The 26,341-nt window shown below is 41.0% G+C and overlaps 1 protein-coding gene across 1 annotated transcript in view; it reads right to left on the reverse strand.

The window, feature by feature from the left end:
• The window catches only part of POC1A (POC1 centriolar protein A), a 54,899-nt gene that overhangs the window by 13,418 nt on the left and 15,140 nt on the right, over positions 1-26,341 (reverse strand). The window contains exons 8-9 of the mRNA XM_082767799.1: positions 17,922-17,990; positions 15,234-15,332 (exon numbers count right to left, since the gene is read on the reverse strand). Coding sequence (XP_082623925.1) covers positions 15,234-15,332; positions 17,922-17,990 — 168 coding nt within the window. The remainder of the gene's footprint in view (positions 1-15,233; positions 15,333-17,921; positions 17,991-26,341) is intronic.

A 26,341-nucleotide genomic window follows, 5' to 3' on the forward strand; every position in this document is an offset into this window, starting at 1 on the left:
TTTACATCTTGAACTGGTTCTCCCTCCTTAATGAGGTTAAGAACAAGGTTACTTTGAAGTTTCAATTTCAACTGTTTTAGTTATGCAAGCCTGAATATTTCATTCCAAATAAAATTTTAAAACACATAAATTGCTAGAGAATTTATTCTTCTTTCCTTTCCAAATGAACAAACACTATTTGCATTACTTACTTCATTATCATCAGTAGAAGTTGAGTTTATCTAAACAAGTTAGCCAACTGATTAAGCAACTGCAGACTTATATTTCCTAATTTACACTAACAGACATGACTTGAATCTAAAGCCAAGATTGCAGCACTCAGAACGTAGTTCACCATGGCCCAGTGCCTGGTGCCGTTCCATCCCACGGGCGGAACTTCCCAACTTACTGCTCACGTAAATGTCTGGAGCTTGCAAATCAACAAAAAGCATGGAGTTCTGGAAGACTGAAAATGGGCTCTAGGAGTAGCTTCGTCTCTTCTCTGCTATGAAGGCATTTCTGATTAGCACTGTATTTAACTATTTATTTCTGCATTTGATGCAACAAGACCTGAGACCATCTCACATTACTGCAGTAGGAGTATCCTTAGATAAAAATATATGGAGGGTCTACAGGACCACGGTTCTCCATGAAAAAGCAGGAAGCTCACTCTTTTCCCTTAAGACTGGTTGGGAAGGGAAGTTCAGGCAGAACATACTCCCTGTGCAACAGGACACACAGATTGCTTGCAGCAATTCGTATTTGCCACAGCCCTTGGCCAACACAGGTCACACTGTGCAGGCCTGGCACAGGAGCCACACTCGAACTACTTGTGTGCTGCAGGTTGCCCCAGAGCCACATGTTGGTCACCAATGAACTAATTTGATCGAGTAAAACATGCTTTTGCACATACGAGATAAAGCCAGCTTCACAAGGCTGCAATTTGCTGTGTACATTTAAGAGCAAAACAAGAAAATGCAGTTGATCAACAGCGAATTAGCACTGAATAGCGTGTTTTCTTGTTATGCTAAGACTGGCCATTATGTTTTGATGGTATAACTTTAGGCCAGCCAATCATGGCACAGCAGAAATTTCAGCAAGCTAACACCACATGCAACCTGCACTTAAAAAGCCCAAATGATGATGAGCCATCCACTTCAAAACCCATTAGAACAAGCTGACTCACAGAAGCAGAAAAAGGACTGTAACAACATATTTTCTGCTCTAGCTTTAAAGCGTATGTCAGACAGCTTTTCGTAAAAAGCTGCTGGGTTGAACTCAGCTGATATTCTCTTTGCTACAGTACGCAGTACAGACTTTAAGAGCATGGCATATTTGCAAGGGCAGCATTGCATAGATATTCCCACACCTTAGGCTGTGAGGTACAAGTGATCCTCATCAGGTCAAGCTGAAGCCAGGAGCAGCAGCAGCTCCGTGTCACATACACCACGTTCTGCAGATCCGCTCACAGCCTATGCACCACCACTGGGAAAAGCCCAGCAAGCCACCTCCATGAAGCTTGCATGGGTTCCTGGAGGCACTCAGTGGTGGCAACACTCCTCCAAAACAGAATCTACACGTAAAACATGTGACAGGATGGTGTACTGCCCCATTTCGAACACAACAGCTGCTTGAGAGCTTACAGACCTTTGTGATCAAGAAGATAACTTGTAGGTAGCATCTTCAGCCGTGAAGTTTCGAGCCTGTGCATGCCCCTAAAGCAGGGATGCATTCAGCCAACAACAAAAAAACAAAAAGCTATGTCAATGGGTCATAGAGAGTGACTCCCAAAAAGGAGGCTTTCAACTGACGAAGGTCTTTGCATACTCAGTTCTAACATCCTACCCTGCCACAGCAGGTGCAAGAACCAAGTATCCAACATCCACACCTACAGACACCACTTTGAATTGCTGCCCACAAGGAGTCAGGCAGAGAAACCGAAAGCAGCTTGCTCCAGCCTCTTACTCATCCCACCCGCTTGGATGGCATGAAGCTGCAACCCAAATCTGGAATCCGGCCAAGCAGGCCTCTCAGAAAAGGGTCCTGTAGACACTACTCAACAAAGGTTAAGAATCTGCCCACCGCGGGCACGTCCAGCACAAGGTGATCTCATTACAAATGCCTGCAAACCCTCAGCTGGCCACATATGAAAACACCACAAGCCTTAAATGCAGCCCACAACACACAGAGCAGCAGCAGGACAACAGCACAGGATGGGCTGACAGCCAGCCAGGCCAAGGTGGATGCAGCACGCACTGCCTCCTCTCAACTCAAAGGCACTGCACTTTCCCTTTCATGGGTGAAGCCAGAGCATTTGCATCCATCTGGATCAGCCTCCATACAAGTCACTGGACTAATTTCAACTCACCTTTTTAAGAGCCTAAACACAAATATGTACTTGTAGGAACGCTACCCAAAGCGTAACAGAAACCTTGTGAACTAGGGGGAGCAGTGATATTGTGCAGCCTTCCTACCATGACTTTGAGAAGAAAAGCTGGTTTTTAATCCCTTCCAAATTTCCATGCCAAATTACCCTTTCCTTTAAGTGAATAAAAGCTTTTCCTGCATAAGCAGCACAACCGGGACTTCACAGAGCAGATGCTGAGGTGTTTATGTATCCTAAAACCAAGCAGACCTCCAGAATTAAGCTTGATATTAATTTCAGAAAGTTGCCAAACATTTATAAGAACTAAAACAAAATCTTCTTCGTTAAAAAAAAAAAAGGAAAGAGACTGTTCAATGGTCAGAGCAACATGTTATCTCCCACAAACACCTACCTTCACTTCTGTGGTAGGTCAAACACAGCAGTGGCACTGGTTGGAGCTGCAGTAAAACAACGATGCTGCCTCTGTAGAACTGAATGTATAGCCTCCAAATGTGACAGTGGTGAGCATCATTGTGTGGTCTTTCAAAACCCTGCCCTCACGTTTTAATAACAACCACAAATATAAATAACAGCGTATATGGATAATATATAATAACAACATCTATAGATGTGTAAGTAATACATATAATTTGAAGGGAATATATATATTCAAAGGGAATTTTACACCCAGGTGAGGAAAAACTTAAGCGCCTCCAGGCTAAAACTACTTTCAATTTGATAAAAAAGGATTAAATCAACCCTATTACTGACCACAAAAATGGACAAAGAACCCTTCACATGCCAAGGTACAGCTCCCCTAAACTTAATAGGGATCTAAACCCTGCGGCGAGCCAGCCACTACTGATTTAAATTCAAACCAGCTTTAAAAATGATGTGGAAGAAGGGACAAACCACTTAGGTGGAATATAGGAACACTGTCAGAGAATGCAGGGATGTAATAAGGAAGGCCAAAATTAAATTTAGCAAGAGACATCAAGGACAACACGAAGGGCTTCTTCAAATGCATCAGCAGCAAAAGGAGGACTGAGGAAAATGTGGGTGCGCTGCTAAACGAGGTGGGTGCCTTGGTGACGGCAGAGACAGAGACAGCGCAGTCACTGAATGCCTTCTTTGGCTCAGTCTTCACTAAGGCCAGACCCACGCACTACCAAACCTGGAAACAAGAGAGAAAGCCTGGAGAGAGGAAGACTCTCCCCTGGTTGAAGAGGATTGGGTTAGAGGTTATTTAGGCAAGCCAGACACCCAGAGATCTATGGGCCCCAATGGGATGTACCCAAGGGTGCTGAGGGAGCTGGCACGTGTTATTGCTAAGCCACTCTCTATCATCCTCAAAAGGTCTTGGAGAAAGGAGAGGTGCCTGAGGACTGGAAGAAAGCCAATGTCATGCCACTGTCTTCAAGAACGGCAACAACAAAGAACCAGAAAACTACAGGCCAGTCAGCCTCACCTCCATTCCTGGAAATTTGAAGGCACAGCTCATCCTTGAGGCCATCTCTAAGCATGTGGAAGAAAAGAAGGTGATCAGGAGCAGTCAACACGGATTCATCAAGGGGAAGTCGTGTTTAATCAACCTGATAGCTTTCTATGACGAGATGACTGGCTGGACAGATGAGGGGAGAGCAGTAGATGTTGTCTACCTTGACTTCAGCAAGGCTTTCAACACTGTCTCCCATAACATCCTCCTGGGCAAGCTCTGGAAGCGTGGGTTCCATGAGTGGACATGGGCTGGATCGAGATCTGTCTTGATGGCAGAGCTCAGAGGGTTGTGCTCAACAGTGCTGAGTCTAGGTTTGGAGGCCTGTAGCTAGGAGTGTCTCCCAGGGGTCAGCACTGGCCAGTGGGATCCTAGCCTCTATGGCCTCCATGGACCTCCTAGGTCCATTCCAACCTTAACCATTCTGTGAAAAAGAATTGCAATAAATACAGAAAGAGCCCTGCAATATGCACTGCCTTCCCAACAGTCTCAGTGCTGACAAGCATCACATCAGCGCACGGATGCTTGTGCTCCCCTCCGCCTCACACACGAGGTGAAGTGCCACCTGAGTGCTGCAGACAGGCCCCAGAAACAGTGACACTGCCACAGAGGTTTTATCTATTTTGGTCTGAGGTCAAGCGCGCATTTTATTCAGTGCAACCAAACAAATGTATTTGCCATTAAATATCTTATTACAACATCTGCTTATTAAGCACTGGGGGCATAGCAAGAAGCAGCTGAACATTAGAGGAAGAATGGATAAGCAGTTTCAGAATACAATACAGCTCTCAGTGACAAAGGGAAAACAGAAGTGATTTATTTATAGCAACCACTTAAAGACAGCACAGTGCAACTACTTGGGGGAAAGGGAAAATTAATCAGCCTTCATTCCAGACATCTCTTGCTGAACCTTTCATGAAAACTGTTCTGGCTAAACAGCACTGCAGCCAGTTATTGTAATGTTGATTGGGGTGTAGGGGACGTGTTAACTATAGAATACGTGTGCATCAGTAGTAAAACTGCTGTAGACAAATTTTAAAATGCCACTTTGCTTTCTAAATGGTGATATTTAGAAAATACCCCCTCTTCTCTCCACTGGAAGGGAATAACTGAGTGGAGGGAAGGAATGGGTTCAGCTTCACCTCTAGTCCTTTAAATCAACTTCTACAGTGCATCTACTGTTTTGTTTTTAAACAGAGTATGATGTGACAGAATTAATTTTTAAATATCTTGGAAGATGGCATTGCCTTTAAGTAAAACATCCATTGAATCTGTTATTCACTAAGTGCAATTATATTCTTACATTTTAGCTGAAAAAAAATCCCCAAGAAGCAGCAGAGAATCGGGGGGGGGAAGGTGGTGCATACTGTTTATTTGGACTCCAATTCTGCTAATCCAAATGAGAAAGAAGTACCATTAAAGTCTTCTATTTTAAGGACTCATTTTCACCCACAGGTGAATGATATTTTAAATATATTCCCACAGAGCAACAGTGACATCCAGTGGAAACATTAGTTTCAAGTTTCCAGGGAGGTCAGATGGAGTACACTACCCTGGATCAGAGAACTCATTAAAAACTGAGAGGCAACCTCATTTCTGCCTGCTAGGTATAAAATACCACTGATTGAAAACAGTTCTCTGAGCACAGACATTTTCTAGACTGGAAAGCATCCCCTTTTCAATGTAGCACTGAAATTTCTGGTGCAATCACATTCTTTGATACTAGCACTACTCTACCTCTATGCTCCAGACCAGCATAGAGTAACAGCTAGGAGACAAATTCTATCAGTTTTGTCAAACAACTCACAGGATCACAGGTTATTCTTGCTCACCTCTTGTCTCAACACTCAGTTCTGAGAGCAGAAGGGGACAAAGGAGAGAGGAAGGGAAGGAATAAAGAGAAGGGAGGTGAGAAGTACATTACTTCCCTTTTATTTTTTTGCGCATTTTTAAGGTGAAAAATGATGTAGACGGGAACCTTCTCCACACTGGTGTTCGTAAAAATACCAAGTGAAAACATTAAAGCTTGGCACACCTACCGTAATGACCATGTTTTTTCACAGGCCAATAAATATTATACCTGTGATAAACCCCAAGAAACATCTTTACCTCTTTAGATCCCAAGGCACTCTTGTACTCGTCTGCCTAATCAGACCTCTTGCAGAGACAGACACATGGTATAAGGTTTGTGTATTTTAAATGAAGCAGCTTCTTCCCATCCAGCTCCGCTAACTATGGTGCCAAGAAGGAAAAAGAACATGGGTTACAAGTCCTTTGAGGTAACTTCCAGTAACAAGCGTCCACGCCAATTTGCCAAAAGCATCGGAGCTATGTGCTGTCCATGCACTGCAGGAGGTCTGTGCTGAGCACCGCTGCTCCACGTGCCGTCTGAGAGCAGGCTCGTGTTTTCGGAGCTACACATTCTTCGTGTCATTCAAGAAAGGATGGGACCCAAATATAAACAGGAGAAACATTGGGAAGAACTTTAACTCAATTTTGGGTGATTGTTCTCTGGCTCTTTTTAAGGTTGCTTTGGGAAAAGCTCCCCCAAAAAAACACTGCTAAATACTGAAGCAAAGTGTTTATCCTCTGCCGTAGGTTATCCAGCTACAGGTATTTTTACATCAAAGGCAACAGGCTCCAAGGCCAAACGCAGAACACACACAGTGTTCTCATGAAGTAGTAGCTCTCTGCAGTAGTTTCTCCTTTCTAACAAGGTATGTATGGATACGTTGCACAATGTATTACCGTGCCTATGTTACCTATGTATAAATTTGCCTGTTACGTGTATATATATATTTATGTGTACACATACAGAAACGTACCTCCCCCCTATACATTTATATATATATATATACATATATGTATGCATATAAAACCAACATGCCCATTTGGAACTTCAGTTGCTTGAAGTTGGGAGTTTAGTAGAGAAGTCTGAGGTCTTATAAACGTTTAAAGCTCGAGCCATCTTCATCCATCTCTCTAAGCTGACACAGAACAGCAGCTTGGAAAAATACATAAATCTTGCCTCTGTCTCTTTGCTTTGAATTATGACTCAAACATTAAAATAAGCCACATACAGCAGCAGCCTAAGTGGGTGAATTTACATTAATTAACCTGAGATGGTGCTGAACTAAAAAGGCAATTTTTATTCTGACCAATAATGACATGTCAGGACGTGCCTTATTGTTCAAGAGTTTTAAAGAACAAATCTATTCACTGCAAGACAACAAAAAGTATAATTTGATCTCATTTCTGTGAAAAGTCTCGTTAAACCAGAACACTAAGGGTAACAGCTGTAGCAGCATGGCTGCTCCCATCCACTACTGGGCAGAACTGTTGCAGGTTGTTGCCATCATTCAGATCCTCTTGGAAAACCAATCTGAGGGCGCTAATATCTTGTTTTTTCTTCTTAACCAAGACCTTCCTCAAGACAAGATGAACGAACTCTGATAAACAGCCTGAAGTATAAAAAATGTTAAAACACAAAAATGGAGAAGAACATGAGCTTTCATTTGTTTTCCTGCACACTATTCCCTGTTTACATTGACCAGATGAAGGGAAAAGCAAAACACAAGTGTTTCAAGGGGAAAAGAGCAACATAAAGGCAAAACCCTCCAGCTTGAGAAGAAACAGTTTCACACAGCAGCAGCAGCAACAAACCAAAACAGTATGAGAGGGCTAACAATTAACAGAAGCTTCCTGGAATACCTTCTGTGAAGAAGCTCTGCTGTTACCTGCTGGTGAAGCACACAGTGATATAGATGAGTAAGAGAACTTATTTTACTCTGATGCAACTTCACAGTCAACCTAAGATGCAGAAAATCAGAGCTAAGCAGTGAGGCTCCAAAAAGAGCACGGAAAACCAATGCAGCTATCCAGCTCTGCTCGGGTAAATTCAGGCCTCCTCCTATGAACGAACCTGGTACTGCTGCTAGATGTAAATCTTTCATGAATTAGAGTTGGACTCTACAGCTCACTTGGATCAAGTCTTTTCAAAAATGAAACCGAGGGGTTAAAGTTCTTCCCAATGGTTTTCCTATTTGTATTTCTATTCCAATAGTGGCTTGATTCAACAGAGAACCACTACTTTGGCATTGAGATTTTTGCTGACGTTATTATCCAGGAGCAATGTTAGGCTAGCCAGTTGAACATCATCTGTCCAAAAAAAAAAAGCTTAATTATTCCATCCTAAATTCCAGAAAGTCTCTTCATACCTACTAACAAAACTCTAGGGCAAGTACAGCCTGTTCAGGACAGGCCACAGTAGAGACCATCTTTGTCCATACCAGAAAGAATGGTGTGGAAAAACGAGAAAACGAGAAACCTTTTGAGCCTATGTCTACTCAAAAAAACATGAGAAGGTCACAGATTTAATACGCTTCCATGAGCAGGCTCCATTCAACAAAAAGTGAAAGAAGAGTGAAAATTAGTCAGCTATAAGAAATCATCTGCAACTGCACCACTTGTGAAGGATGCAGGGAAGAGCTCCTTAATATCCTGGGATTAGTTGTAGTAAGACTCCTGTAGTAAGACTCCCTATCAAGCTTCTGCTTGGACAGCTGAGCAGTGTAGAAAGCAGTGGAAACTTATCTTGAGAAGTCATCACTGTCGTTCTTTTAAGTAAATAATCTATCTCCATATTCCAAGAGGAAGACAACAATATAGCAGGCTAAAGCTTCCTGGAGTAGAAAAACATCCAGGGAGAAACAAGGTGACAAGAAGATCAGGAAAAATAAAATAATTAAAAAAAAATCAATTTACAGGCCACATTTAATCTGAAGGATGATCCCTTGCTGTTGAAGATAGGATTCCTCTCTTACAAATCAGAAGAATAAGGATATAAATAGGAAGAGGTGGAGGAGATGCAAACAGAAACACATTCACATGCAATTGCACAGAGCTCCAGCCGCGCCTTCCCAGGAGGGAATTTCACAGCAAATAAATAAATAAATGTACAGAAGTATTTGTAAGTATTAAAGGATGTCAAAATTAGAGATAGTTACTGATTTGGAAGCCAAAAGGTCAAAAGAAGAAAAACCACATCTGTCCCCTGAGTAATTCAGGAGGAATTTATTTACACAATGAATGACTGTGTGACAGACCAAACTGCTGCAGCCAGTGTGGAGACCATGGGCTGAGCACCAAAGGCACCCAAGGTCACCAAACGCAGAAGGGAACAAGCAAATAAGAGGTGGAGAAGGGTTAGGAAGTTCAGCTATAGGCCTCAGAGAGCTGACTGATGATCAATGATCAGATCATTGTTTTCACACATTTTTCTTTAAGAAAATTTATGACTTACCACCACTGTCAGATCTCAGGCTTTTGTAGCAATTTCTTGTCAAACAAAAAATTACCTCCCAGGGATCATAAACAATATTGAAGATACATGAAAGTCTGTGTAGTTAGCAAAATAAGGGCACATCTCCTCTTTCTTCAGGCTGAAGTTAATTGTAGTTGATAATTACTCAGGCTTTAGTTTGTTCAGGAAAGACTTTCCAGTCAAAATGCAGGAGAGGCACACTGAAATGACAGTCTCTGTACAAAGTCTCACGCACTACAACAAGGAATTTGTCTCCCATCTGTTTTGGAAAAATATACATTGAGGAACTAAGCATAATCCAATGCCTCATGGAAAAAAAGAAATTTAAATCCAGAAGTGTAGAAAAAGGGCTAAATGTCTATCATCTTAACCAAAAGGCATATTTGAAGAGCCATGGGCTACTTATCGTTTGTTTAGAAGTCCTTTCTGCTGAAGCACTGCTCTTCCCAATCTTCACTAAGTCTGCTATGTCATTAGCCTTTGAATTTGGTAGCTCTGCAATAGAGCACCATCTATTTTCTAAGAAGCTATGTATATAGAACATCTGTGCATGTGAGCTTTTAAAAAAAAAAAAAAGATTTCCTGGCAGGGGAGTGACAAAGGACAATTTTGCCTCTCTGCCCACATGACTTTGGTCTCCCAAACTGTCCAAGCAAAGGACTACTCCCGTGGGCAGTTCTCAGCATCATGCTGGGAGCTGTGAACTAAGCTGTGTTTTCTGAGCAAGGGTAGCTCTGACACTTGCTGGCTTTGGCATTTGACCTTATCCTACAGCTTATCTCCAAACCAAAACGCTTACACATGTAAAACTTTTCTCAGGAAAACTAACACTGCATCCACGTACAGCGTATCTTTGGGTTTTATGGCTGCAGAACTCACAACCGAGGTGGCAAGAGAAACACCTCCCATCACCACCTGTATGTTCTGCCATGCTGGTTACCTCTCACCAGCCACACACAGCACTCGCAGACTGCCTTTTGGACATCCGAAGTCCTCCTTCCCCCATTAAAGACTGCTTTGCCTCTGAGGTTCTACAACCTGAACAACTCTTGGAGTATTTTTCTTCAAAAAGTTTGATGCAATGGCAAAAGGGTCAGAGGCTGAGGTGGAAAGTCTCCTCAGCAGTCCCTCTTTGCCTTGTAGTACTTGGCACAAGGACTTACAATCATAGAAGGCATGTTTGTATTTATATTTAAGATCAAAAAAAGAATCTCTCCATCAATTACTATTTCCTATTTTCCACAACATCACGTTAAAAACAACGTTTACCAACTTAGCTCATGCATTTTTTTTTATCCATCAATTTCAGTGGAGTGTACAAATTTAGATAAATACCCAAGCACTTTCTAAGTGCCCATGTGACATCAACTGTTCAGCATTCGTTCGTAACACTTTACCATACATAGTCTTCTTGGAATTAGTCAAACAATAGCAGCAAATCTGTCACATAATGAAACAAATGTTAATGTATACTCGTGTTGGCTGTAACTGCACGTGCAAAGCTTTGTATGAAGCTTCCCTTGTATCTGAGGGGAAAAAAACACCACCACCAAAAACCCAAAATAAAACATTTATCCACCCTCTCCAAAAAGAGCAAATAGTAGGATTAAGTAAATATTTCCATAACGTACCAGATTTTAGAGTCCTTTGATCTGATCCTGCACAATTCTTCATACAGACAGACCCTTATGCTCAGAGTTTGTGACCCCAGGACAATCGTAAGAGCCCACATATATGAAACTACAGGCAACAATCTATGCCTCTTATTCTGACTTTCCTTTAGGTCCTCACTGCTCAATACTTTGGATTAAAACATAAATTTATTTGTACTTAGATTCCAGCTCAAAGCAAACACGTAAATCAAGACACGGGACTATAAGACTTTGTTTCCTCCCATGAGCTTCATGCAGAGCTCATCAGGAGTGCTCACCCTTAACTTAGGTTTTCAAGGCAGTTAGGCAACACTTTGTAGCAGCAATTATTAGTTTATATCTTGGCAGCAAGCATTCCAGGGATATCATAACTCTGATCTAACATATAGAATCTCTCACATCTGTACTAACATATATTTACTATTTACCTATTTACTATTTACCTCCGACAGCTTTAGTGTTCTTTATATCACATTTTAGTGTTTATTGTTTTACACCACAGCCATAACTATAATTCCTGCCCATCATGGCCTTCTTTCATTTGCAATAGCCCGTGCACAGAGTATTTTTACTTTCAAAGCAAGCTGCATCTCCCAAGCCTCATGTATTTACAGAAAACACAAGCAGGTGGGCAGAGCAACTTTGAAGTTCACACCTATTGCTGCAAACAAGCCCAATACCCTGATTCATAATGAACTTTAACCAACTGCCTGAGAAACTAGCATCTTCTAAAGGCTTCAGTCTCCACCTGCATATTGAAATGAAGAGTGTTTTAGAGCAAGTTTGTTTTCAAGCTCACCAACCCTGACAGGATTTTTCATGCCTCTTTTATCCCACAGGTTGTTTAGGATTCTTTTTTTTCTCCCTATCCATCTCAATGACTAGTTTCTGTATCTGCATTCAGTTATTCGTTCTTAGTGCTTGCATGCTAGTCTGACTCTCCCCACAAGAAAATGAATACAAAACAATGTTTTTATATAGCCGCTGCTTTGGTTAGTATTCATGCTTTCACAATACTTCAGGAAAAAAATAAAGTTACACCATACAAGAAAGCATAAGCTCTTTTTTTGAGAACTATCATCCTTGCCTTAAGGAAAAGGTGAAAACAGACTCAGATGTGTCAAAAACAATGTTCATATATTTTAGGGGTACAGAAAATGAATAACAACCTACATGCTTTTGGCATGTAACTACATTTAAAAGAACATCTGCAAAATCTCAGGCTTATTCCAGAAGCAGAATCTCGGTACACTAACACAGCAGTAGAGAAGAATAAAGCAGTTTCCCTTTCCATCGAAGGAAAGGATGACCTCAGTATGAAATTAAAAACTACAGGTTGCTGTTTTAAGTCTTTTTGATGGGGGAGAAGCGGGAGAAATAATACTGACCTCAGCTACACAAAATGCATCAAAATAATTACTTCATAACTTAAAAAGGCAGCATTTGGCTCAAAATAGAAAGGAAGCACTTTTAAAGCTGAATATATAGTGAAATACAAGTCTTGCACTAAGCTGTAGCAGTACTCTTCAAAAACAGCCCAGCATAACACATTTCTACAAGAAAAAATAGAAGACCTTCACTTGAAAGAAAAGAATTAGGCTGCCGTGAGTGGACAATTTCTTACAGAGTCAAAATTTCCATGTTCAGGTTACATTTACATTCCTCAGAATAATAAGCAGAGCTATTTTTGGAGAGATTAGCTTCTTTTTTAATAGCTAAGAACATTTCGTATCAATCTGAAATTTAAACTTAGGATATTCAAAACAAGCTCGCAGACTACATTGTTTACCCTTCCTCTAACTTTTAGCAATAACTGTGTTAATATTCAAGCACTGCATTCTTAAGAACCTACAATTCAAGAGCACTGAGCACAAGTCATATTTTGCATTTCCATTCTCATCGAGCACAGTGAGCCATTCATTAGCACAGACCAGATGCAGGCTCTGCTTCTGCATGTTGCGATTGCTCTGGAAACAATACAGCCAACACCACCAAAAGTTTCACTACTTTGGCATCACAGACCACAGTGCAACATGAGACAAGCACAGGAACTTCACTCCTTTAGAGCAGCTCAAAGCAGCACCACACTTTCAAAGCAGAGCAACGCTCCCAACCATTTCATGAGAGTCTGTCAAAGGTTTTAATTTAAAGTCCCTATAGATGCTCACAGCTAACCCAGCAGGTCTACTGGGAGCCTCATTTATGTTGTTCAGACTGAAAGGTAACACCACATTTGGCCAAGACGTAAATAGGAGGGAAGAATCCCACTCTCAGTTTGAACTTAGAGAAGTTGCCCGTAACACAGTAACTTTCCTACATCTTTTATATTCCAGTACTACCACTGGAAACAGCTGCTCCCACACTGCATGCCCAAGCCAAAGGGCTCATTTGGGTGGCTCACTCCTCTGAAGTAATTCAGGTCCCCAGATCAAAGCACATCTCTTCCATGTGATTCAGCATGGATTCACTTTGCCCTCTGTAAAAACACAGCACCTGGTTCAAACCCTCAAAGATTTTGCGGTGTCCTGCTTCCCATGGGCACAGAGTGCAAGTGGAGAAAACCCTGGCCAGCTACCACCACGTGGCATGGACTCACCTGTCGGTAGCACACAAGGGGTCCCATCAGCATCCATCAGAGGTTTTGGCAGGTAAACCCTCTTCTCACAGGGAAACAGTTTTGTCGGAGGGACCAACATTCAAGGGGGTGAGTCACTGTTCAGTGGTTTAGTTCAACAGCTACTTTCAATACATATCACATCATCTGCTGAGAGGTTCTATACCAATGACTAAGCTTTAGAAGAGATCAGGCATTTCCTATCCCCCTGTGTTAAATTACTACTGGATAATATGCACTGGTAATACCAGCAGTACAAATGGGGGTAAAGTTACCATCACCTCATGTTAGAGGACACCTCGTCTACACTGTTTATGTCACTACTTTTAATATCACGAACTGAAAAAGCACTTCTTCCATAAAGGCTCTCTCTTCTACACTTTAACACAGAATTATATTACGCCAAGTATCTTAAATTAAAACTGACAGAGTTCAAAGTTAGTCCAGTTCAATGAGCTAATAAACAAAGAGGTCATTGGACTGTTAGTTTCATAGCCTGCATAACTTAAAAGTTAGGACACTGGAGAAGACAAAGAGAAAGATATCAGTCTTATCCAAAGCTAGACAGGATTATTGTGGACTTTCCATCTCCTTCCATGACTTATCCTGACCTTTCTGTCCTTCCCAATTTTTATTGCTTCTCTTGACAAAGCACATCATGAGGCATCAGGTTCAGAGCTATATAGCAAGTTACACACAAACCTTGTTTGTCAAAATATCATGGCTATTCCAACACCTCCAGCAACGGATTGAGGTTCTATCAAGTAAAAACACTATTATATTTAAGAGAGAACATAGTTTAGTAGCCCAGAAAAGGGTATCTAAATTGATAAAATTACAGATACTGCCACGGAGCAAGAGATGACTGTTAGAAGCTCAGCTTTCAATTAAGGCATACCACATAAGCATAAACCTACTGATTCACAACCCACTTTTAAGCTTCCAACCCATGTTGAACCAGACGTACTAAAATTGTCACAGTAATAACATATTTCAGAATCCTGCAGTAATACTTGAACATACCAAAAAAATCCAAAGATTTTTAAGACAATACAAAAACTCAAGTGTGTTTTGAATGCATTTCACAATGTGCAAAAATCAGAACTTGGGATGGCAGCAACTTCAAAGGGTTAATCTTGTAATAGATATCTAACAAGGTGTGTAACATCAATGCTACACTTAGATCAGCGCATCATTCTGAATTATTCAGCTGATGAATTCATCCATTAGGTACAGTCAGAACTCAAATGTCTCTTCACATGTGGTTCAGGGAACGGATGTGAACCGATGTCTCCAAATAGGCAGGAACAAAGCTCTAATACAACGTGTCACCTATTTCTCCTGTGCATTACGTCTCTCCGCAGAGGTTTCTTTAGTCTTTGTTAGCTCTCAATGAAAAGATATTCTGAACATCTATTTTCAGCTTGCTTGCTTTCTGCTTTTACCTGTTACACCCGTGCTTTTCATGTTTTTTATTTTTTGGGGGTGGGTGGGCAAGGAGAGATGGAGGTGTATAACATTGTCCAAGCCTACCACACATTCCTAAATGCAGTCTGCTAATAAAAATGCATATGTATGCACTAAATTTATTTCTCTCTATATGTAATATTCCTGTGAGGTAAGTATAGCTAAATAAACCAGAAACAACACCAAACTGGGAAATAACAGACATCTTACAACTCAAATTAATACCAAGGAAAAAGACAGCTCTGTAGCTCAAGCATCTGAAATCAAGTCACATGGTTTTCAAGTTGTAGGAAATGTTCCAGAAAGGAACCTTATGGAATTTCTGCATGCTGACCTACCAGACTGTGATAGGTCCCATCCACACTAGAGCCAGACTTCTGTGTTTTCAGCACTTCACCATAGTCTGCTGCATCAAAATTGGTCTTCCATACCATCACCTGCAGAAGAAAGGCAAGTGGCTAAGTTGTGTCTATTAAAACTTTTAACCCGCATTAGCTTACAGGTCAATTTTGTCAACTCGTCAGAGAAGAAAAGGCAGCTACACACCAGGCTTACCTAAGAAAGCTTTGCCATCAATCAAGTTAAAGAGCTGCTATTTGTAAACATGCTACTGAATAGAGCTGTACTGAATAGAGCTTAATTCTCAGTGGGAAAGTGATCTCTTCCAACATTCCAAGAGTCAGGAACATCATGAAAACAGAGCTACCTAGATAACTTCAAAGCAACATCTTGATGAAAAGGAAAGATTAGTACTTTGAGATTAACGTTAGAGATCTTGAGCTGGTTTGTCAGCTAAATACCAAAATTAAATCTGACTTAAAGGCACCTTTTCTTCATAACGCAGTATTTATTTCAGAAGAGATGAGGAGTTACCGGGCTTTTAATACAAAAAAAAAAAAAAAAAAAAAAAAACACTTCAACATATCAAGAGCAACTCTATGGAGTAAAATCCTTACCAATGACACTCTGTAAGTCGAAAAAGTTTAAGAGCATCAATCAACTATTTCAGAAGTCTGAAAGACATCTATGAATCTGATCAGTTCATTTTGGTTACCAGAAACATATGTGTTTATGCTTCACTTGCAAAATTTCATTCCCGCCTTCTGTGAAGTGTAAAAAGACTTTTTTGTACTTGCACAGTGAACCAGTAAGGCCATTCAACTGCGTAAAAGGAAAACATGATGCTGTTATTGGACAAACCATCTCTTGACAGCTTTACAGGTCAGTGAACTGAAGTGGTCAGCTAGTTGGACCGGATGAACTTTGAAGGTCCCTTCCAACTGAACTATTCTACTCTATTCAGTAAACATGCCTTTTCAGATGGGCTACATGTTGTTTATGAAGGGATTTAGACATTTTCTCTCTGACCTCTAGAGATGTTCTTGATTATTGTCATTAGTTCTCATATTTCTCCAGAAAGCTAGTGTTCGATGAGATCTATTCCAGAGAAAAGTCTTATACACAAAGACTAATGCTGTTTTTAATACATACATGTATGTGAAAGTTCTTTCTCCATGCACAAAAGGAAGCATTGCCTACATTTTCACATATAAACCCGAGAGGAAAGAGGCAATTCCTTCACAAAAGCTAGGTCCAGGAAAGCCAACATTCCCAATACATGCACTCAGCAATACACACAACCTTGAGCTGTGATGGTACTGATGGCCAAAAATGTCAGTAACATGAACACACACCATAAATATACCTTTACAAAACAGCTTCTAGGGAAGCTTTGCTATTTAGTCTCTCAATTAACAATACAAGGAGATGCTTTGCGGAGAAAGAATTAACCTCATTTGCAATGGCCATTACTCTGTGTAACAAAATCCCAACCGAATGAAAGATAAACAGGACCCAATTAAAAAAAGAAAAAAAAAGTCTAAAGAAATTTACACAGTAGAAAAGTATAGGCTAACACATCCTCTCAAGATAAAAATAAACAAAACATTCTTGGCTATGACTAGAAATCAACAACAAAAATAGAATTTCTAACAAATTTTCTATAGAAAATAAATAACAATGAATTACAGTGTAACTGCAGCTTCCAACATCACACTAGGGCTCTTTCAGGAGAAAGAAACAAGAGCAGAAAATGCATACTTATTCCTTGTGTTAGATAAGCACTTCAAGAGCAAACCTTAATAGAGTAAACACTATGTAATTTTATAGGAAAAAAAAAAAAAAACAAACACTAGAAATGTCTCTCTTGAGATAGCCTGTTTAAAATCTTTTTAAGAAAAAGAAAGGTGTTATTAAAGAAACAGGATGGTAAGCTATGCCACCTATCTTAGCATAAAATGGAGTTAAAATGCAGTAGATCACGTAACTGTCATGAACTACAGGCCTAGGACTGGTTTAGTTTCTTCCTGGATAGTATGCTGAAAACATACGTTAAAAAAAATGCAACTCATTTCAGCATGGTCTGGATGTATTGGATATGTTTTTGCTTTCTCCCAGGGAACAGAAAAGAAAACCCTGGAGCTTTTAAACCAATGTGAATCAGGATTATAATCCAAAAGCAGAAGCAAAAGGAAGAGACAACTGCTATGTCCACAAAAGCACTTTACAGCAGCATGACACACCTAGACAATCCCAGAGCACAAATGAAGCTCAGAGAAAAGTCCAGCTCTGACTCAGAAAGCCGTGTAACTGCAGCATCAGCACAGCTTTGCACCAGCTCCTCCCACCACCAGAAAGACTTGCAGCCTACGTTCATGTCCAATCAGACTCAAAGCCATCTGGGGAGATGGCTTAGCCACAGCCTCTGAAATAAAACTGAAAGGACATTTTTAAGGGAGGAGAACCCTGAGGAACATGAAATACAACCCCTTGCCCTGTAGATCAATGGGCTCTGGGAGAGCATTCAGGGAAGCATCACCTCATTTCCTCAGATAGAAAACTCTGTGCTTAATATTTTTCACTTTCTTTTTCTCTTCTAAATACCATTTTTCCTCTCTTTGAAAGCAGTAAGATGCCTAAAACACAGTAACAGGGCACATAACTATCATACAAAAACAGTGACATACCTGTTCGTCAGAACCTCCAGAGGCAAAGAAGTCTCCCGCTCTTGAAAATGCTACACAGGTGGCTGGACCCTGTGAATAAGTTTAAAAGAAGTGTTTAAAAAAAAAAAGTGGGAAAAAAAAAAAAAAAGTGTTACAAGCTCTATTTACTATACCTTTATAAAGTATTTCTCTTTTAATATCAGCAGGCTAAAGACCAAGTTTCAACTGCTCTTCTCTGTCAGGTAAACAGCCCACAATTAATGTGCTGAGCTTGCTGGCACTTATTGTTCCCCGTATTTTTGCCTGCAGTTTAAGATACTCACTCTTCAATACCAATAGCACTGAGACAGAGCGAGGAACAAGCCAAGTTTTACAGCTTCAGCCTTTCCCTTGTTCCTCTCAGTCATCCTCTTCCCTTTAGAATTAGCATTTCCTAATGCTCCTGTTCATCTTTTAAGAATTGGTGAAACTGAGTTTTGTTAAGCACAGACACCCAAAGGAAAGGTTCTAAGTAGAAAAGGAGGTTTACAAACACAGACACACACAGCTCTGCATCAAATGGTGCACTGATAGACTGAGAAGAAAAATACTCCAGCTACTGACAGTTCTGAGCATCACAAAACATAAGCCATTCCTCATAAAAACACAAGGTTTTTTAGAAATTGGAACCTGAAAGATGGAGTTACCACTCCCCAAACTGCCAAGCCTTCAGAGTTTGTTTTCCAAGCTCCTCTTCACACCATGATTATTAGAAACATGAATGAAAAACCAACTAAACCAAGATTTCCACATAACCATACAGCTCCAGGGACCAGAACATCAAGAACTACCACAAAATCTTCAAGACCCTGACAGCACAAGACAACATATTTCACAGACCACTGTGTGCAATAGAATTGCCTTGGAAAAATCACATCTTTTCTCTGCACACTTTCCCAACAGCCTGTCTTTGAAAAATACGCAGCTGCCACTAAGGGACAGCATAACACGACTGATTAATAGGTGGGATGAGATGCAAGAGATGAAAGACAATCAGTTCTATCATGAAGGAAAGGGATGTTTTCCTTCTCTTTGTTAGTTTTTTGGTTTTAGTCATCACCTGCTCTCCTATGTATTTATAGGATATTCCATGCAAGCTACTCACTACAGAAGACCCAAGACTTAAAGCTCTTGTCATTCCACTACGATGTAATTTCACAACATGCCTGACATGCTATCAGCCAAACCAATCACTTTGCATCAATTAATTTGGCCAAGGCTAGAGGCATTTCAAATCAAGGAATCTGTACAAGCAGAATAACCGAATGCACAAGACTCACAGCAGAATCCAATTCATCTTGGAGACTTGGTTGTCAAAAATCCACGAAGTACAAGATCATGGTTCTCAGCACAGGAGGAAGAAAAAGGCACGGTTTTCTGAGGAGCACTGGAAAGAAGAATATGGGGCAGAAGAGTGGCAGACAGAGCAGCGCAGCAGCATGAACAGGTACCTGCAGCACCACTGGAGAATGCAAGAAGCAGGCGGGCACTCCTTACACACAGTTGTTTGCCATTTTTAAGGGATGAGCTATGATCTATGCAGGCTTATGAGAGTTGTCATGCTGTTAAGTGAAATATAGAAGGCTGGCTTAAAACAGCTTTTCTCCTAATAGTTTTAGAGAACAGATGCAAGAATGAATGCATCCAGGATCACTGTCATACAGCACAGGCACTGGCATTTTGAAGAAGCCTTGCACTTAAAAAAAAAGTCATTTCTGAGAGACTTTAAATGGTACTGACTGCTAAAGCACTACTTGAGCAAAAGCATGCATCTCACACCATGCATTTATTTTAATGCATTTTCAACCTTTAAGCAAGCATGAAATGAAGGAGGAAGCACACAGGAAGGCTGAGGCAGGCATCTTCTGACATGCAGCTAAACAGAGCTGGGAAATCGATAAGTTTGTTTGAGCACAGGCACCACAAAGTATTCTGGTTAGAATAAACTGGCAAGGATCCAGACAGGAGGTTTTATGTCAACTGCTAAACCCACTGTCTTGCAGACTGTTCTAAGCTTCTCCTCACTCTACATCAAGTTACAAGGATGAACTGTTCTAATAAGAGTTCACATCTTCCCAAAGGGCATTGCACAGGAATCCCAGATCCAGCTTATTTCTGATTTCCCTTTATTCTTTACTTAAAAAAAAAAAAAAAAAAAATACTAAGAAGAACAAATGCATCACTATAAATCCTGAAGTTTGACAAATACGTAATGATTACATTCAGGACAAATGCCCAACTGTCATTGCAACGTCTGCCCTACAGTCCACTGTGCTTTCAAATGTGCTGGCACAAGATAATGCCAGTAATACTGTGTCTCAATGTGTTCGTGCCTGGTGTGAAGAGTTTTAGCCTCCTTAAAAAGCCACTAAGGTAATTCTATATTGTCATTTCACCTCAAGTAATTTCAAAAAGTTCTTGAAGCCTTCCATTAGGAAGATCTCGTTCTGGAGACATCTTGCCAGAATTGATTTTGTAGCAGCAATTTCAAAGTGCATGCACAATCATTAGTGTAACCAATGCTGTCTTGGATGATCAAGCTTAAATACTGCAGGTATTTCCAGCAAGAGACTGCCATCACTCAGCCAAGACGAAACTTGCTTCTGGTGCCTTCTCCCACCCACTTCCTCCAACCATTCAGCTCTCTGACCACACCAGGAATGCAGAATCTCTAAAGTAAGTGGAAAAACGAGAGGCGAGGAAGCAGAACAAGGACATAGCCAGAGAACTGCACAGGGGTCAATACTGCTCAAAGATAAAGTTTTTTGAATGAAGTGGGAAATGTAGCAGAAGGGAACAATTTATGCTGTTGGTGCACTGTCAGGGTATCATACGCTGTGTTTTAAAGAATTGGCCCCTGGAAATAAAGAAGTTGAGCTCTAACTAATAAACCAGAAAGGGTCAGGAGGGAAAGAAACCATTCAAGACCTTGCCTAAGACAAAATGTTCAGGAACAGGACAAAGTGTAGAACACTGGAAAAAAAAGTAGTATATTTGTGAATTGTTTTTTAATCAGTCTACCTATTTCAGTGCATTTAGTCAAAATTTTGCACAATAAAAATCACATCAAAACAGGCACTGAACTGACTCCAAAGTCATGCCATTCTGAAGGGGGGGTTAAAAAAAAGAAAAAAGGAAGTAGAGCAGAACACATTCCTCCCAAAATAGAAACTGATATCAAAGGCTGAATGTGCCTTTCTAAGTTGAAAGAAGAGGAACAAACAAGTCGATAGACACAACACCCTCTCCAGATTTGCTGACATAAACTACGTGAAAAGTCTTTTTGATACAAGTACTTGCAGCAATCCCCCCAGATATAACAGGTTTGCTATAGCAACATGCAAATAATAATTTGCCAAATATTTAAACTGTTAAATACTCTTTTAAATCAACTTTTTAAACAAACGTGAAAAAGTCACGCATAGTAAAAAAGCCAGTGATTAGGCATAGCCCAGCTTGCATTCATTCCAGGTAAGCATGGAGGAGATACAGTATAGTTGTGATGCAGTCCTGGACAACAGGTACGTGGCTGGAGACTGAAGAATTTAAAGCTTACTTCAGATTTTTTTTCCTTTAAACTTACTGTCTGCATTAAAAATGACAAAAAGCAGCAGTTGCATATTCCTCTAGGCAACCTGTAGGAAGAATTTTAGGTTTATTTCCCATGCAGCTAGAACATGTGGGGTGCAACCTTCTCGTAATGCCCTTAAGGTTTAGGAGCTCCCATTGCTGATACCAAGACACCAAGGCAGCAGTAGAAAACATTTTTATTTTGTCCTCAGGACACCAACAACATGAAAACTGTCAGCTTTTTGTGCACCTCAGAGTTTGAAATAATAGATTTTGGTGATACTGGGAGAGAACTGAAGGAAGCCTGAGGAAAAGTACAAAGAGCAAAAAGTCATTCACTGGAATTGTTGAGTGGGAAGAACATCACCACCAATCAATATTCAACTCATCTCCTCCAGTAAGGGAGCAGCACCAGGAAGGGTAGAGACAAACCCCAGGGAGCCTTGAAAGGAACAAACATCTCACACAATGGATGCAGCAGAGAAACCTGGAAACACACACTCTTACATGGAAAAAAAAAAAAAGAAAGAAGAAAAAAAGAGAAAGCCATACAAAAGGAATGATAACGGGATCAAACCTAGTCCTTTGCAGACAAGATCCCAATGAACAAGATTTGGGCAAGATGAGACAGCCATAGCATGGTAGCTGAAGCTCCAGGTGCCATCCTACTTTCAGCTGCCTCCATTGGTATGAAAGGGCAGGCACAGCATCTTACACAATCTAATTTATGTGCAGACCACCCCCAAGAGACAGCAAGTACTTTTTCTTTTCCCACCTTTGTGTTCTCCCATTTCCTACAGATCGGGGCTAATGATCACATGTCATTTATTGCTCTAGCAATCCATCTTGACCAGCTTATGCAAAACAAAGTGCAGCTTTGAGAAAAGATACTCTGAATTATTCTGAATGGCTTTAATGTAGTCTGCCTGCATTGTCTAAAGGGATGGTATCAGAACGCAGGACACAGATTACAGCTCTGAATGACTGGCAGGATGATGGTAGCATCTGTAACAATTGACAAAAGCATGACAAGACACACCAGGACGAGCATCCCTGAAAACAAAAGCTTTCAAAAAGTGAAGCTAAATAACAGATCACTAAAGAAATACTGAAGAAAGAGGCCAGGAGTTTGGTTTGGAGAAATGGAAATAAGCGTGGAGCAGAGAGTCATACCTACATGCAGAACACAGGTAAATGGGTACACACAATCACAGAAAAAGCGCTCTTGAAAGCTTTTCCTCCCCAGTAGAACCAGTAAAGGAAAGGGGACACATGACTTCAAGAACAGCAGGGCCAACACTATCAATTTAAGTCAAAAGAGGACAGACTTCTGAGCTTCAGCTATGAGCAGAGCTAAGATTTTGGCTTTAGAGTAACAAGGAAAAAGAGCCAGGCTGGAACAGGTCCAGGATTAAACCAGAGGAAAGAAATTTAATGATGCATGTTCTTCAAGATGAAAGGAATAGCAGAGAGGTGGTTGGAGAGACAAGTGGGGTCAACAATGCTGGCAGAATTATTTAATCTTGTTATTATTTTTTTAATCTGGGAGAAAATAATGCATACCAGACAAGAGCCAGATAGATTAAGGGAGATGCCAAGAGTGGGTACAAGGCATAACTGGGGGAAGTGAGTAACTTAATTCAAGGAGAGCTGCTTCTCCAGCTGCCACAGGGAAAAGAGGGAATGTACTACCCAGTACATTCATTCAAACTCTCTTGGAACAAATGAACTAATGCAATGAGGAAAAAGGAGATGTGAATGGTGCTGAGGTCTGAGGAGCAGATCAGAGGCAGCTAAATGCATGCTGGAATCCCAGGCATGAGATAATCAGTTCAAGGAATGAAAAATAAACAGGGCAGTCATTGCCACTGCTCACATTGCTTTCAACAGCTCTACAGCACGGGAGAAAGATGGCAAACAGATGGACCTGCAAAGGACAATGGGTAGAGGAGCAGGAGATGGAAAAAGTGATCAGGACAACTAGGAAAACACCAGGAATGGGTGAGAAAACAGATAAATGCATTTGAGCATCAAACAGCATAGAGGGTCCAAGATGAAATGTTGACCATCTTATTGGTGTCATCAGCAGAGATCAGAGAAGAGAGTTCATTGAAGGCTGATTCAAATTAACAGGCCTTCTAGTAAGGAGAGAGCACTGAGCAAAAACCTCATGTTTAATGATAAACTTGCATGCAGCAAGGAACACCCAGCTATGAAGACCCATGGAAAAGGTGAAAGATGGGTCTGGAGAAGAAAGCTGAATTCAGGTAGGAAGGCAGAGCCAGGAAGAAGCAGAAGGGGCAGTAAAGGTAATAAAAGGTGACATCTAACACAGGTATTTCACAGCCTGGTACAGGATGCAATACATATCCTGCAGAAGAAGCATCAGACAGGAAAATTCAAATCTTAAAGAGATGAGCTAGGGAAAAAATGGAGAAAAAAAGTTATAAAAGCCAGGGATGCTTGTTGTCTTTTACAAACAGCATGGATATCCCAAAGACAACATGGAGAGAGGAGATGGTAATATATACTGGCAAATCAGGAGGTGCAGAGCAGAGCTGAGTATTGTCCCCAAGTGGGTACAGGGTGGCAAAAGATAGGGGGCATGGAAAGAATCTGCATTCCACACACTAAGAACAAGAGAGGGAAAAAAAAAGTTTAGCTACAGAAAGGTGGATTCCTGGAAACTGCACAACGATGGTGACAGCACAAAGGAGAGAAAGGGAGAGGGAAAGAGAATTAAGGAGAAAAGGACAAAGGATGGAGGTGGTAATGGCAATGAGAGCCTTCCTCCATCACAAGTTAGGTGTGCTACAGCTTAGCACGGGGAAAAACAGTCCTGCTTCCCCAACGTACTGGGGCCTTGGAATTGCATCTCCAGCAGCTTTTCATTTCCTGAAAGCTTCAGCTAAAAAAACAAAACAAAACAAAACCACCTGCTCAGAAGATCTTGCCCTTAAGTTAACCAGCAAAGCAGAGAGCACTTATGCCACCCAGGTAGGTAGAATGCAGCTACTTCATGGTCCAAGTTAAGGTTGCTCGGAGAACTGTAACTTTGCGTTTTCTGGCTTCCTATTTATAAATACAACCATGCAGATGTTTTCTAAATATTTACCAAGAACTTCCATCCATTCCACTACAGAAGTCGTCTGGAAAAGCTCCAATCAAACCATCCCAAAAGGCAGACAGCACCGTATACATACTTGCTTTTTTCCAGCAACTATCCAGAGGTGACTTACACCCCCCAAACATTCTGCTCCTCCACGATGATTCAGTACCAGAGGTGGACTTACATACCAACCCCGTGCCTCATCTGTATGGGCTTAGGCAATAGTACTTCACAGCCCCAAGCACTCCAGAACTAAAATATGCAGCACAGTTCAGAATGATATTCCACAGCTGCAAGATGTCAGCTCCAAGCTGCAAGCTCCCATCTCTAATGATCCTTCTGCTACACCACGGCCAGCCCCATTACAATTTTAAAAGACAGCAATGTAAACTTGGCAATCCTCCCTGTGTAAACTACGGCTAATCAGCTGGTAACAAAATCCTGGCGCTCCAGCAGTTGCGTCAGAGTATGTCTAAAGAACCTTAAGACTTTTTCCTTCAAGTGTCCGCTTGCATGCAGCCTTCCCAGAACAACATAACAGCAGTCAGCTGTCAGAATAAGAACTAAGGACCAACACAGTCACCCACACAAAGTCACAACTCAAGAATGTCTTCAGAACAGGCTGTTCATTTGGTGACTAACCCACAACCCTCGCTTAAAAAGGCAAATCTACTTAATGACCAGAAAAATCCACCCCCACTTCATTTTTAGCCACTTTCAGATACTGGCAGAAATCACGGTGAGCCTGGAGGAAAAAGCCCTGAGTATCACATAGCCCCCAGTTATATGCCAGAGGAGCAGCCAGCAGAGGAATCTACCCCAGTAGCTTCTGATGAAAGCACTGCACGTTGTCCCCGCGGGTTGGTTACTGTGAACAAAGCAAAGTTTATCACAAGCTTTAAGTGGAAAAGATTTATCTATAAAATTAGGCATTAAAACCCCCACAGCAATACAGCACATATCAGCAGAGTGAATGCCAGCCCACAGGGCAATGCCAGGACTGGTTCTATACCCACCTCACCTTAATGTAATACCCTGAAAGAAGACCAGAAAGCACTGCCAGCCACTTTTATAACTCTACTTGTTTCCAGACTAACAGAGATATAATCCTAAAATGGCAACAACCCCTCAGCTGGGCTGCTGTCACAGTGCTTCCAATGTCAGCTTGGTAACATCTGGCACTCTCTCCTGGTTATCTCACTGATAGGAAACAATGTGGGGAACAAGAATGAGCTTTAACCCTACATCTGAACAGACAACTCAATAAACTGTTATTTTGCAGAAGTGCTGAGTTCAGTAGAGCATCAGTCTAAAGGGATTTCCTACTGCCTAATTCTGAACACTTTCATCACCAAAATCGATTTCAGATTCTCAAAGCAATTTTTTGTGCAACTGCACTCTGTGAGAGGTTTAGAAGGGAGGAAGGAATGGAAAGCAGGTTCAGCCTCTAACCAAACAATAACCAGCCACATCACTTTCTAAGAGAAGAATTAAAGGTATCAAGATCCACTGTCCCTCCAGACTTATCCTTTTCCAGAAAGCTACCTCCTAAGCACTTGCATAACCAACTAATGCAAGGGACAAATATGAAAATGAGATTAGGACAACAGGTAAAAGCCTTGCAGCCCTGTCTACACAGTCTAGTTTTGAAAATAAGAAAGTTTTATGCAGATGAGGCTTATGTGTTGGGATACTCAGTATTTATTATCTTCTTTGTATCTTT

Source organism: Aythya marila (genome assembly GCF_965140915.1).
Source record: "Aythya marila genome assembly, chromosome: 10".
Classification (NCBI taxonomy): domain Eukaryota; kingdom Metazoa; phylum Chordata; class Aves; order Anseriformes; family Anatidae; genus Aythya; species Aythya marila.